Genomic DNA, 13,956 nt, shown 5'->3' with positions numbered 1-13,956 from the left:
CCATACGACCTAATTGGATTTCAACTTGGATTGTGTTCCATTGAATTTTAGGGGAAATAATATTCGAAGCTATGAAACAATTCCATTTGAAATCAACAAAGTCTTAATTTATATACATATGTAACTAAATATGTCCTTGTCTGAAAAATTGTGGATTAGGTGATTGGCTTGGCATATCCACTATGGCTTGGACCGGACCGGGCTTGGCAGTGTACTAGCTATAGATATGCTATATGCTCACGCGACTCCGATTATTTACTGGAAAACTGTTCAGGTTTACAAATCTACCATGAAAAATCAAACACTATGAATTAATTGATTATCTCCGCTGGGTATCAGTAAAGAGTGAACGGCGATCCGGTCGACCCAGGGTAGATACATAAGAGTCTCATTGAAAGGACCGAAAAAATGAAGCAAAACAAAATCCCTCGCACCGTCTTAGTTCTCGTTTCTACATTCGAAACAAAATGAATAAAGCAGTCGAGCGGGAGTCAAAAAATATCACGCGGAGGGAGTCAATAGTCCCGATACCCAAGAGCATTATCTTTGGCAAGAGTTCGAGTACCCGACAGGCAGGCCGAACGGTCCGACGGCGAGAGTCAATCTATGCCTCATCCTTGGACTTCTTCTTGGACTTTTTGCTTGGAGCCGCTGGTGCGCCATGCTTTGTCTGGTGCACGACCAGTCGGGTCCAGCACTCTTCCTTGTCCCACTCGAAGCCAGCGAGGTAGGGGTTGTCGAGTTCGTCGTCCGCCTAGCGGTGTCACGTCAGTCATCTAACTCCTTTGTGTTTGAACTTGGAACTTGAAACCACTGACCTTTTTCTTAAACTGCTTGTGGATGGCGTCTAGTGCGTCTTTGATTGTGACACCCTTGGAATTGCGAGCGGTCACCTCGAGACCAAGGGGGAAGTGGAGGTCGATCTTCTTGACTGGGGGGTTGATGAGGAGCATTTTGAGGATGTCTTTGTCCTCGATGGTGTTTGGTGAGGTGTTGAGTTTCCTAGATAGGTTAATGGGTCAAATGAGAGCTCTGTGAGAAGGGATAGATATGTACTTACCACCCAGTCTTCTGGGTTTCAATGGGCAGGGTGATCTCGATCCTTTGTTCCTCTTGATTCCCTGTCAGTACAATGAAGTGATGGGATGATGATGTGGGAGGAGATGGTCACCAAGGTCCTTCATAGTCCAGACGCCTTCTGCTGTTGAGGAATTCCGCTTGTGGCCCTTCTTGTCATGCTTGGTATCCTTTTCAATTGGCTTTTCGTCTATAGACAAGCCAGCGATGGCCGAATCAACTTTGGTTAAAGGAACAGACATGTTGGATAATGGGAACTGAAACAATGTTAGAGATGAGGGATGATGGATGAAAATGGGAGGAGAGGGTATTATACCAAATCTCAGATGAATCAGGAGATGGAAAGAGAAAGGAGAAGAGAAGAGAGGGGAAATGAGGCAGGTGACCTGATTGTGAGAGGGCGGGGGTGTGTGTAGTCATGGATGTCATGCTACTTCTGGGTTCATAATTCAGTTGGTACAAGTAGAAGTACCTCACATTACCTCCACACTACCCTTAATTTGGTTGATTTTGTGCCGTTCACTATTCTAATATTTTCAACATGTCAACTATACACACTGTATGTTTTATCTGTTACCTATTCCTCTACTCTATTATATGGTATCCTCCTCTGACACCCTAATACCTATATCGGCTTTGTCGGAGTGACATCAACATAACAAGCGGAGCCAATGTTAGCGCTGCACCCCGCATTTTGACTCCACTCTCGGATCGGCAGACCTTAATTTGGATTTTATATACCCTCTTGGTAGTATATAGGTAGTATATAGGATATAGTAACACTATGTCTTCTACATATACATCTGTATAGATATAGCTGTAATTAGTTAGTACTAATCTAATTGAATATACAGGTATAAATCTATATATTTTAAAATATAACATATTATACGATAAATTAGGTACTAACCACATGATCATCATACCACCACCCTTACCACTTCCTTCCTTGCATTCTTAGCACTTTTACTTTTTCTCAAGGTTACATACTACCAGCCTTAACCATCTAGGTACTTATGTAGCTACCGAGTACATGCCACAACTTCGTAACGCAATCCGGTGGCGCCCAATATCAATTCCGGAAAACTCTACCGATCAACTCTATGGACTCATTGGTAATGAATGACGTTTTTAGTTGCATGCTAATGTCGACTAATTAGTATTCATTTTGAACTTTCGACTTTGTTAGCTTTCTTAATGATAAATCCACGCTGTTATATCTCCATATGTATAGATATTAGTCCAAAATTAAATTATAAGCAAATAATTAGAAAAAAAAAAGATTAGACATAAATATGTAGTTGACTGAACATATATGATCGCTATACGGAGATATTCATTCTTATCTCATATCTTGACGCTACCTAGGTATGTAGCTTAACTGACATATACTACCATTTTCCTAGGTAAATGTTAAGTGGTTGTAAGACAGGGCACTATGGAGGTAGCCAAGCAATCGATATTGAACATCGAAACCAGAACAGGATTATGCGAGGTAAACAACTGATACGCGAGGCAGAAGGGGAAATAATCAGACATTGAAACAATACAATACTGGTAGATTGCTTCTTGGCGAATGAAGTCACAGGTAGTGAGATCATTTCTGATAACTGTGTTTTCCGCCGGAGAATTGAAGTCCGACAGTTTCAAAAATAAGAAAAGGAAAGATAGGAAGATGACTATGTTCGTAGGCTGAAGCCGAACATAACCCAATATGAAAGCGGTGAGCGATGTTTTCTGCCGGCGCATCGGTTTCTGTCGAGCTTCAATTATCATCACTCGGCTCTGTCTCACTTTCTGTTCTCCCTTGAGCTCGAGTTTCTGTCCTTTCTACATGCCAATCAAGCTGCTGTATCAGCTTTGCCTCTGCTCATACTCACTTCTTTTTTCCCTTGATACCCTCCATTGAGTTACACGCCCGTTCAGATGTCACTTTTCGGCGGCGGCAGCGCGACCGCGCCTGCAGCTGCGACCAACACCACCGGCGACATCTCCAAGGATGTTGCTTTGAACCAACCTCCTGAGGACGGTATCTCCGATCTCCGATTCTCACCAGTCAGCGACCACCTTGCCGTCGCCTCGTGGGACAAGAAAGTTCGCATTTACGAAATCAACGCACAGGGACAAAGTGAAGGAAAGGCATTGTTCGAGCACGAAGCTCCTGTTTTGAACTGCTGCTGGTCTCCGGTAAGCCTGATTCATCCGCTGCCAGTCCACAGGTTGAGTATCGTACCCAGAGACTAACACTGCTTTTTTCTTCAATCTAGGATGGATCCAAGGTTGTCGGAGCCGGTGCCGACAAGGCAGCCCGCATGCTGGATCTCGGAGCAGGTGGAACCACCGCGGTCCAGGTGGCCGCACACGACGCGCCGATTCGAAGCTGCCACATGATTCCCAATCCCACAGTCGGCGGATCGCCGCTGCTGATCACCGGTTCGTGGGATAAGACCGTGAAATACTGGGATATCCGCCAACAGACACCAATCGCATCACTGGAATGCCAGGACCGCATCTACACCATGGACGTCAAGAACAAGCTGCTCGTCATCGGAACCGCAGACCGCTACATCAACATTGTCAACCTCGACCAGCCGACCAAGTTCTACAAGACCATGCAATCCCCCCTCAAGTGGCAGACGCGGGTAGTCAGCTGCTTTGCCGATGCCTCTGGATTTGCCGTTGGATCCGTCGAGGGTCGCTGTGCTATCCAGTATGTCGAGGAGAAGGATTCCGCCTCAAACTTCTCCTTCAAGTGTCATCGTGAAACACCCACTGGCCAGCGCGACGTCTGTAACATCTTCTCCGTTAACTCTATCACTTTCCACCCCATCCACGGAACCTTCAGCACGGCCGGTAGCGACGGTACATTCCACTTCTGGGATAAGGACGCCAAGCACCGTCTCAAGGGCTACCCTGCCGTTGGAGGCCCTATCACTACCACCGCGTTCAACCACACTGGAACCATCTTCGCCTACTCCGTCAGCTATGACTGGAGCAAGGGCTACGCCGCCAACACTCAGCAGACCACCAACAAAGTCATGCTGCATCCTATCGGACCAGATGAGACAAAGCCCCGACCCAACACGCGGAAGCGTTAAGTTACGCTGTCTTTTGTTTTTCTTTTTGGGATGGATGCACTTGAAGTTTGACCCATCGCTACAACGAGCATGTAATGAAATTTTTACCATATCGGCGTGTATTGATTAAAGAGTGCAAATGGGATCTTTTTCTAGCCTATAGCTATATTTAGTTATCCCTACCGTAACGTACAGAACACGTATGTACATGTATGTACGTAGATACTGCTTGCCCTGTATTTTCAAGATTGTACATTCAGAAGTAGTTGATCTTCATCTCAGAGAAAGTCAAAAATTCGTAACACTCTGGCTGAATAGTGCACAGATTTGATTTTCACGCTCATATTGGGCCTTAAGGCATTTCAATCCCTTCAAAATGTAATACTATCAAATTGAATAGTTCGGTTTGCTCGAATCAGTAGAGTATCTTCCTCAAAATGTTGGGATTTGAGGCCACTAGTGCATTGGAGAGTCTACCAGCATTCTAGCAAGCATTTTCGCTTTTTTCAAGCGGTTGGATTCAACCTGACCAAGTCACCAAAAACCTCTTGATTCTGACTCGGGATAGCCCTCGGGGTCTGGAGAGCAGGGAACTTGAACGGGCGAATTCTAGATGTAGAAAAAGTCACTGTTGACGAACAACACCATTAATATGAATCAAAATTTCAAGATATGGTTTGAAAATAGGTATGTATCTACTAAGCCTTAGACAATAACATCTTATATATGCCTGGTAACGGATATCTGCTATATAAACCGTAGGGTATAGGTCTAAATCGTCTCAAATTTAAACAGATCGTTGTATTTCTATGAAAGATTGAATTTTGCAAGAGACGAGCTAATTATTCCCAAAGGACGATCCCAAACCATGATATGCACATCTCTCGTAAATCATGAAAAGAAACCCACTCAGCACGCCTTTCATATATTGGACTTCAGACACAGACAGCCTCTTTGAATAAATGAGGATGCGGGGCTGAATCTAAGAAGTAGGCAGAGTAACCTGCGCCACACCATCAGCAATCTTCTCAACAGCCTCGTCAGTCTTGCCCTCGGTGGTAGCGGAAATCTTCTCTGCACCACCCTTGGCAGAGCCCTCAACACCACCGGCATCGGCACCGGCACCAGCGCCAGCGCGACCCTTCGCCTTCTTCTCCAGCTTCTTGGCCTTGGCGGCTGCCTTCTTGGCAGCAAGCTTTGCCGCCTCCTCTTCCTTCTTCTTGCGATCGGCCTGGGATCCACCGAACAGCTCACGCCACTCGTCAGCCTTCTTGGGATCAATGCGCGAGAACAGGTACGCCGCCTTGCCGATCTTGTGACCACCCTTCAGAGAGGTAGGCTTCCAGCCCTCCTTCAGCTCCTCTCCGGTGGGAATGACCAGGAAGGGCGCGTTGAGCTGTTCGAGAATCGACTTCGAGGAGGCAGGCATGTAGGGCTCGAAGACGGAGGACAGCAGGTGGATCAGGTTCAGTACAGTGCCGACGACGGCAGCGGCGCGCTCGGGCTCCTCCGCGATCAGCTTGTTGTCCAGGCGGTTCGCTTGAATGAGACCGTTTCCGGCTTCGGCGATGCGCATGGCGGTCTGCACACCGGCACGCAGGTGGGCGCCTTCCATTTCTTCGTGGTACTGGCGCAAGTAGCCGGTAACTTCTTCTAGGAAGGGGTTGAAGGACTCGGGGACGGAGAACTCGGGGACGACGGAACCGTAGGAGGCAGCAACGAGCTTGATGACTCGGTTGACGAGGTTGCCGAACTTGGCAAGGAGCTCGCCATTGTTGGCCTCCACGAATGGCAGCCATTCGAACTGGGTGTCACCAGTCTCAGGGCGGTTCTTCAGCAGATAGTAACGCCATACGTCTGCGGAGACACCGGTTTCCTTGGCGTTGGTGCCGAAGACACCGATTCCACGCGACTTACTGAACTTGCCACCCTCGTAGTTGAGGTACTCGGTTGTGCTCAGATGGTGGAGCATGGTCCACTTATCTCCGGTACCAATCTGGGTACCGGGGAAGATAACGCTATGGAAGGGAACGTTGTCCTTGCCCAGGAACTGCCACAACTGCACATCTTCCGGGTTGCGCCACCACTTCTCCCAGTCGTCTGTGTAGTTCGCAGTGATTGAAGGGTAACCGATACACGCCTCGAACCACACGTACAGAACCTTGTTCTCATATCCTTCCAGAGGGACGGGAACACCCCACTTAAGGTCACGGGTGATACCACGATCCTTCAAACCCTCCTTCAACCAAGACTCGGTGATAACGCGGGAGTTCTTGGGCCAGTTACCCTTCTCAATCGCAGGGTGGACCCACTTCTCAATCTCCGGTTGGAGCTTGTCGAGCAGGATGTGAATGTGTTTGGTCTCGCGGCGGACTGGGGCAGCACCATCGAGCTTGCAGCGGGGGTTAATAAGATCAAAGGGATCGAGAAGATGACCGCACTTGTCGCACTGGTCTCCACGGGCATCATCGTAATGGCAGCGGGGGCACTCGCCCTCAACATAGCGATCAGCCAAGAAGGAACCGTGCTTCTCGCAGAAAGGTTGTTCAGCGGTGCGTTCACCGAGGAACCCGTTCTCATGCAGGCGCTTGAAGATGGACTGCGAGATCTCGGTGTGCTTCTCTGTGGGTGTGCGACCGAAGTGGTCGAAGCCGATGTTGAACCATTCATACACTTCCTGGTGAATCTTATTGTACTTGGCGCAAAGGTCCTGGGGTGACATCTTCTCCTCCAGCGCCTTGGTCTCGGTTGCTGTTCCATATTCGTCGGTTCCGCAAATATACAGTGTGCGACGGCCACAAGCCTTGTGGTATCTGAATTGTTAGCTTCATACATTATTACGTGGGGTTGAGTCATACCTCGCGAAGACATCGGCACTCAACACTGAGCCCACAACATTGCCCAGGTGAGGAACATTGTTCACGTATGGCAAAGCGCTAGTCACAAGAATATTGCGCTCGCCCTCTTTGGGCAGAATTGGATTCGACATATTGTTGTAGTTGGGAAGTTGGAGGGGCAAAGGCGGGAAAATCAAAAAGTGGACATCTCGTGACCCCCGCGCATATCAGAAAAAAAAGTGCTTATCGGCTTTCGACTTTCATATCAAGTGAACATCAACTTTTCGACTTCTTGAACAATGGAAACCAATCTCTTGGACAGTCTCCTTGATCTAGAGGAGCAATTCTATAATGAGGGCTTCCGACTTGGTACCGTGGATGGAGCGGAAACTGGATATACTGAAGGAAGTGTGTTCGCCGTTGAGAAAGGCTTCGAGAAGTTTGTTGAGATGGGACGTCTGTACGGCAAAGCACTGGTTTGGGCACAAAGACTCGAATTGAAGTCATCAGATAGCACCACAGCGCAACCCGCCAATACCACGGACGACATTTCCCTTGATCCATCCATTTGCAAAGATATGCCAAGTCTCCCGGCTCACAGCACACGCCTCGTCAGGAACCTCCACACACTTCTTGAGCTCGTCGACCCGGCTACACTGGACATGAGCAATACAGAGGAAGCTGTCAATGATGTGGATGAACGCCTCAAGGGTGCCGCTACCAAGACCAAGCTCATCCAGCGCGCAATGGGTGAACGCGAGGAGTCGAGTGCTCAGGCTGAACCCAAAGATATGGCAGCATCTGGCGATGGCAGCGGCAGTATTGAAGACATTAGCGCCTTGAACATCCGTCACTGAGGGCTTGGTTGCACCGTTTCCCAACATCAAGCGTCGCAGCATCCACTTGATGCCCATCTACGAAGGTCCTCGTATCGGGGTACACAAACTTGGATTTCTGGCGAGAGTCATAATTATCACCCGATCCGCACTGCGATTGCTCCAAAAATTTGGACTGCAGACCCAGACAGCTCGTCAGAGGCCATTCGACCCGGAAGGATTCGCTTATGTGCTCTATACCCCCGCGCGAATTGAATTTCTATATCTGCTAGATGGCCGATCATCCTCTGGTCTATCCTTTTCAAAGCCAATTCGAGATGAAGTGCGATTGGCACTCCATGATGACCAGATATATCAGAATCTTCCGGGAATCCCAAGGATGCTGAAGCAGCAAAACTTCAAAAGAAAAACATGTCCATTTTGTTTACCTTGAAGGCTCTGATCTCGCAGGTCTTCAGTCTTTTTTTTGGTTTTCTACAAGGTAGGTATTTTGCAAATGAAAGAATCATGTCAAAATAAATCATAGATTTCTAAGTCGTCATAAAAATATCTCGTTAATTCAACTTTTATCCAAACAATTTAAATCATCAATAGAAGAGCTTATAGACCAAGGCTGCGCTCAGCCATAGCCATAGCACCTTCCCGTGTCTTATGGCCACCAATGAAACCACTGGCATGAGCAAAGACAGCACCCTCAGGGATCTTGCTCTGACCATTCTTCTCTGCCTCCGCAGCCATGACACCATCAAGGTCCTGGTCGCGGACACCGCGCCAAGACTCAGGCAAAGGCTTACGGGACTCGAAGCTGCTCTCGGAGACAGAAACGCACTGAATACGCCACTTGGCATCCTCAGTGGCGTTCTCGGGGTACAGAACGTAGTAGACCTGGGCTTCGGGGTCAATCTTCTTGCTCCCCGCGGCCTCGGCCTCGAAGTTGTACAGGTGCTCCTTCCAGGGCACGCCGCCCTGGGGGAGGACGATGATGCGGCCGGAGGGGTGAACGTCCTTGCGGGACGCGTACGCGGCGCCCACGGTTGTGCGGGCGGGCATCCACGATGTGCTGGCGTGGTGCATCTTGCGGGCGAAGGCGTTGCCAATGAGTGTGCTGGCGCGTCCGAAGAGGCTGTCTTCGTCTTGGGGCTCGCCGGGTGGGCTGGTGGGATCCGGGTTGTTCATGTCGCCGACCATTGAGGCGAGGGTGATACCACCCTCCTTGAAGCGCTTCTCGATACCAGCGGCGGTAATGGCGGCCTGATCGTAGACGGAGATACCGTTGTCGTTTGCGTCAATGGCTTCGATGAAGTCGGTGTAGAGCTTCTCGTAGAGGAGGTCTACGTCGGCATGTTCGACGGGCAGGGAGAGCTTCTGGGCGATGATGGCCTTGCCGAAGTGCATGTAGACCAGACCGGCGGAGGAGAGCTTGGTGTTGCGCTCGGGGAAGGTGGTTGAGAAGGTGCGCTGGTGGTGGTCGTACCGGTTGATAGAGGCGTCATACACACCACCGACATCGACGACGGTGTGGCATTTCTCGAGCTCTGCGGGGTCGCGGGTGCGGATGAGAGGGGAAGAGGCGTAGGTGGGGAGCAGTCGAAGGAGGTAAACGGCCAGGGCCTCGTCGGCGTGGAAGTGGCCGCTGTGCTTGTCAGTATAGAAGCAGGAATTTCGGTGACTGGGAAGCTTACTTGTGAGTCCCAATCAAGGGGGAGGAGGTCTTAAGCTTCTTTGCTACGTTTTCGGCCATTTTGAAGAATCTGGACATACAAAATGAAAAGTAGAGAGTCAGAAAACAAAACTTTCAGATCACCTTCGAATGCTGTATTAATTGCTGCCCTCTGGCTGGCTGAGTTTCTTATCTCGATTTCCATATCGGGCTGTTAGGGCTCAAACGTAGGGCCAGAAACAAGCACGTGCAGAGCTTTGACTTATACTTCATTTGTCCCTACTGAATCTTAGGGGTTTACTGAACCTGTAAAAAAATTCTACAATATGGAAAGGAAATTTCTCAAATTGTTTTCATTCAAATCTTTGCATCAAAGAGCCAGAAAGATTATCCACGAAAACCTGCACGCAAAGGACGCAGCAAAGTAACCACAAAACAAAATAGGCTTGAAAAACTTGTAAATAATCGAAATGTAGACAATCAGTCTCGCTCGATTATAATACCGAGTCCAGGTCCAAGACCATCCTCTCTGTTATACTCATAATGGTGCATATGATAGTGGTGGGATTTGTCCGGGAGTAGTCCCTTGAGCTTAAGTCTAAGCATCAAGTAGCAAACCCAGGTCTGGCAACTTTGCAGTGGGAGGACCTTCTCGGCCTCTCGTTCGACAGTACAAGAAGCACACAGGTACTTGGCCGAGATAGTGTTTGCTTTTGACACCCCAGCTATCAAATCGATTGTTAGGTTCAATCGTCAATTCACGATCAAATAGGGCACCAGTGCAGTGGAACCAGGTGCCACGTCTCGCGCCTGGGTGAATCAACATAATCATCCATTGAGTCCAACTTTTTATTTTTGCCGGCTCACTAATTGGACGGCAGATTTCAAAGTGATCGTCATCGACTCGACTTTGACAGTGACAGTGACAATGGTGTGGTGATGGTGATCGACCCGATCTTGGCAAGGCAATTTTGCAACGTTGAAGATTGTTAGGGTCTCGTGCCTGTAGAGGCAATGTGAGGAAGAGTAATGGTATAAGTGGAGTGAATCTGCTGAGAGTGCAGATTGTTTGCTGTGATAATATAGTCTATTCCTTAAGGACTTTGTGATTCTTACAAAAGTTTCTCGAGGTCGTCGACATATTATGCATACGATGAGTGAGCCACTATTCTTAGTTGAACGGCCACAAAGCTTGAGTCCTTTTGTCGGTAATGGTATATTTTATAATTAGAAAAACTTTCTTAGTGATTTCATATCAATGCAAGATAGCACATTATGCCTGCTTTGAACAAAAGATGTCAAACAAGCAGGCTATAATAAGATATTAAAGGATCTCGTTATTCCATAAGGAAATCTAAAAAGATTGATTGTTTTCTAGTTTTATATGTCATTACTATGTGATTCGTGATGTTGTTACGTTCTGTTAGGAAAATCTGCTCATTGTTTATATATGCATATAGAAATGCATAAATAGAAACACCTAGGCATACAATAGTGAGAATGCGCTAGTATTTAGGTAGATGACTACTAACCATCTACCAGTGTCGCCGCACCCTGCCACCTGGCGGCGTCAGCGTGCCTGGGTTTGATAACATTCCGGGTTCAATCACACTTATACATTTTGTATAGGGCGCACATACTAAAAGTACCTTAACGTAAAATCTTTTAATCTTATATATCTTGACGAAAAGATAATATATCATTATATATAAGTTAATTATTAGAACAAGTTTATAATAGACAAAGACAATATTAGAGCAGAATATAAATTTCCCTTAGTTAACATTTTGTATGGAGAAATTTAGGTTTTCAATGCTATCTTTAATACTCTTATATTTGTATCAAATTAAATAATAGCATGATTTTATCCACGAATTACACTCTTTTCAAGATTATCGATAGGTGTCGCTGGGGTATATTGATTTTAAAGATTTTCGATCTAAATCTGCACGGTTATCTGTTTATAGAGTATTACTGTAGTTGACACGGCGAGCGGGGCGCTGGAAATTGCTCCCAATGCACCGAGGTCCTGCCCGTCTCCACCATCCCCTTGCCCCTTCGGTCATCACATGGAACTGCCCCCGAATCAGGCAATGTGTACATTACTGGAACGATCCGACAAAGATATACTGAAAACCGGAATACTGCCGTCTTACGGCTGCCGGCGTCACTCTAGCCTCATTTCTTACTTACCTCTCATATAGTTACGCCATGTGTTAGTCCCGAAGAGGTTTCATTATTCCAAGATTACTTAGTCCACTCCACCACTGGAACTTGCTGAGTAGCGAATGTCTATATCCACCCGTGGATGTCTCTAGCGACTTATCACTAATCGGTTTGATAAAACCATCAAATTATCATACCCGCAGAAAAAGAAAGGCACCTTCCTATAGCTGTAAGGATTTTAGCAGCTCGGCATTAAGGAAATTAACAACATTGTTTAATTGATCCGCTAGTAATAGGGAGAGGATATGTATTTTCGAAATTATACCTAGGTAACGCCCTTTATAAGCTCCTATATTCTGGTTCACTGATAAGTTCTGCTCCGTCTACCCGTGAAGTGCTTTAGCTGAATTGATTCAATTAGGGCTAACATACTGTTTACATTAACCTTAGAAAAAAGCGGTCAAATTCAGGCACATGTTCAGGCACATTTGGGGTATTCAACACCTGAAAATCTAGGCATCCGACCCTGGCCGCTAACTAACGTATTTCACATGCGAGCTGGCCATCTCCAAAACACATAGTAAAATGGATAAAGTCCAACTCGATATCTTAACAACCACGTCCTAATTTGTATTTAATAGTTGCAGATACCTAGGTAGCATTCGATAAACGTTTTAAGCAGGTGGTATTAATTTTAAGTTGATCCATTGGCTATATTACTACGGTAACGAAAATTCCAATGCTGAGCTCGACTTTGAATACATATCTCAACTATACATTGATTTAATTTCCTGCAGGTTGAAACTTCTATTTATGGCTAGAAAATATATGATATGTATTAGATTTAAAGGAAATGCTCCTATAGAGCCCTATTGTTAAGATATTGAGTTGTAATTGATCCATCTTACGATATGTTTTCGGGGTGGCCAGCTCGCATGTGAGCTACGTCACATATAGTCACACCTTGGTACACATTGGCTGATCGCTGCGACCACCCAATGTGTACCAAGAAGCGAGACTTTCGATTCGAAGACGCCGAGGGGGACATTGTGGCGCTGAGCTGCCAGGCCCCCCGCGCTTAGGCCAATCTGTGTGAATTACCCCGGAACCTGGAAAATAGGATGCCAGTCATCTGTTCTGGAGGACCCCGGTCGTGGTACAAATCGAGTGGTCACTGATACCAGCTCTGCATGTGCCTGGTCCAATAGCCGCTGAATATCAGTCCATAGGGCCTGTTCCTGCAAAGCGGCAATCATGGACTCCATTTGCTGCTGCAACTGGCAGAGCTCTCGCCTGACTCTCTGAGTCTTGACCAATTCTATATCTCGTGGTTTTGTCAACATCTGCGGAGAACTGCAGACCCTCGCACCATGTTGAATCATGATTGGCCGGCAATTTTTCCCGGAGCCGATCAATAAAGCTCCATTTATAAGAATGTAATCTTTTGACGCCACTTACACTAAATTAACAGATGCCCAAGAGATTTCACCAGTGCTGAATATATCTGAAATGTATCTTTTTCCGTTCACGTCACATTCATAGCATATTTGCAGTTGGGATTCAGTTCAAATTGCTGGCCTCTTACTTTCAACAACCTTGGAATTGAAACTCTATAAACCACAGCCATAGAGTTCCAAGATATCCGATTGTACCTTCAGCCTCGTGTATCTCGAAATCTAGCTCTGGTCCTGAGCATTCTGTGGCATATTGCATTTATACATCATGATACCTGCCCCTACGAACCCCAAGATGGCAGACTACAGCGCAAAAAAAGACATCTCATGCGACGAAGAATGTCTGACAGGGAACGGTAACCATCAGCCATCGCCATCATCCGCAGCCGCATCGTCATACATAGAGGGCAAAGGAAGGTAAATGAATCGCTGCTCCATCCCTTCTTCTCTCTTCTTGTCTTCCTCCCAGCTCAAGCCCTTGCCACCCTTCCTAGAAAACTTCTGATGGACGCGGAACTGAAACTGAAATTGACATTCTGATGACCTAACAGCCCAAGCAACAAACAACAAGATAGAGCATCGACCCAACCCCTCCATGAGCACCAGTATCGACTCAGCCAACAGCAAGAGTTGGAGTTCTACCGGGCTTTTGCGAAAGATTTGTTCTCTGTCATCAGCCATCCGGAGACGGGAACAGTCGCTCGTTTGGTGGATCTTATCCGCTCTGGGGCCTCGAATCAGGATATTCACGATATCATTGGGGAGATCCAGAGTGCGCAGCTCAGAAACCCTGACCTGGACGATGCTCAATAAATGCAGAGCTTGGGTCTTTGTGGGACCCTGTGCGAA

General features: G+C 47.1%; 7 protein-coding genes across 7 annotated transcripts; 3 read left to right on the top strand and 4 right to left on the bottom strand.

The window, feature by feature from the left end:
- Positions 1-604: 604 nt before the first annotated feature.
- N7529_009720 (uncharacterized protein) lies at positions 605-1,319 on the bottom strand (the record flags this gene model as incomplete). The annotated part of the gene is made up of 4 exons (XM_057245247.1): positions 605-754; positions 819-1,002; positions 1,061-1,112; positions 1,172-1,319. The coding sequence occupies 4 exons, from the start codon at positions 1,317-1,319 to the stop codon at positions 605-607; spliced, it is 534 nt and encodes a 177-aa protein (XP_057093510.1).
- A 1,684-nt stretch (positions 1,320-3,003) lies between these two features.
- On the top strand, positions 3,004-4,175 carry sonA (putative nuclear pore complex protein (SonA); the record flags this gene model as incomplete). The annotated part of the gene is made up of 2 exons (XM_057245246.1): positions 3,004-3,264; positions 3,345-4,175. The coding sequence occupies 2 exons, from the start codon at positions 3,004-3,006 to the stop codon at positions 4,173-4,175; spliced, it is 1,092 nt and encodes a 363-aa protein (XP_057093509.1).
- Positions 4,176-5,136: 961 nt separating this feature from the next.
- Positions 5,137-7,143, bottom strand: N7529_009718 (methionine--tRNA ligase MES1; the record flags this gene model as incomplete). Its single annotated transcript, XM_057245245.1, has 2 exons — positions 5,137-6,967; positions 7,013-7,143. 2 exons carry the CDS (start codon positions 7,141-7,143, stop codon positions 5,137-5,139), a joined length of 1,962 nt encoding a protein of 653 aa, XP_057093508.1.
- Positions 7,144-7,290: 147 nt separating this feature from the next.
- On the top strand, positions 7,291-7,848 carry N7529_009717 (Yae1 family protein; the record flags this gene model as incomplete). The annotated part of the gene is made up of 1 exon (XM_057245244.1): positions 7,291-7,848. One exon carries the CDS (start codon positions 7,291-7,293, stop codon positions 7,846-7,848), a length of 558 nt encoding a protein of 185 aa, XP_057093507.1.
- Positions 7,849-8,427: 579 nt separating this feature from the next.
- On the bottom strand, positions 8,428-9,568 carry N7529_009716 (MYG1 family protein; the record flags this gene model as incomplete). The annotated part of the gene is made up of 2 exons (XM_057245243.1): positions 8,428-9,460; positions 9,510-9,568. 2 exons carry the CDS (start codon positions 9,566-9,568, stop codon positions 8,428-8,430), a joined length of 1,092 nt encoding a protein of 363 aa, XP_057093506.1.
- Positions 9,569-12,750: 3,182 nt separating this feature from the next.
- On the bottom strand, positions 12,751-13,035 carry N7529_009715 (uncharacterized protein; the record flags this gene model as incomplete). Its single annotated transcript, XM_057245242.1, has 1 exon — positions 12,751-13,035. One exon carries the CDS (start codon positions 13,033-13,035, stop codon positions 12,751-12,753), a length of 285 nt encoding a protein of 94 aa, XP_057093505.1.
- A 367-nt stretch (positions 13,036-13,402) lies between these two features.
- On the top strand, positions 13,403-13,920 carry N7529_009714 (uncharacterized protein; the record flags this gene model as incomplete). Its single annotated transcript, XM_057245241.1, has 2 exons — positions 13,403-13,524; positions 13,659-13,920. 2 exons carry the CDS (start codon positions 13,403-13,405, stop codon positions 13,918-13,920), a joined length of 384 nt encoding a protein of 127 aa, XP_057093504.1.
- Between the last annotated feature and the right edge of the window lie 36 nt (positions 13,921-13,956).

This window comes from Penicillium soppii (assembly GCF_028829465.1).
Source record: "Penicillium soppii strain IBT 18220 chromosome Unknown utg000007l, whole genome shotgun sequence".
Lineage (NCBI taxonomy): Eukaryota > Fungi > Ascomycota > Eurotiomycetes > Eurotiales > Aspergillaceae > Penicillium > Penicillium soppii.
The sequence above is the reverse complement of the archived record's forward strand: the minus strand, read 5'-3'. Positions and strand labels throughout refer to the sequence as shown.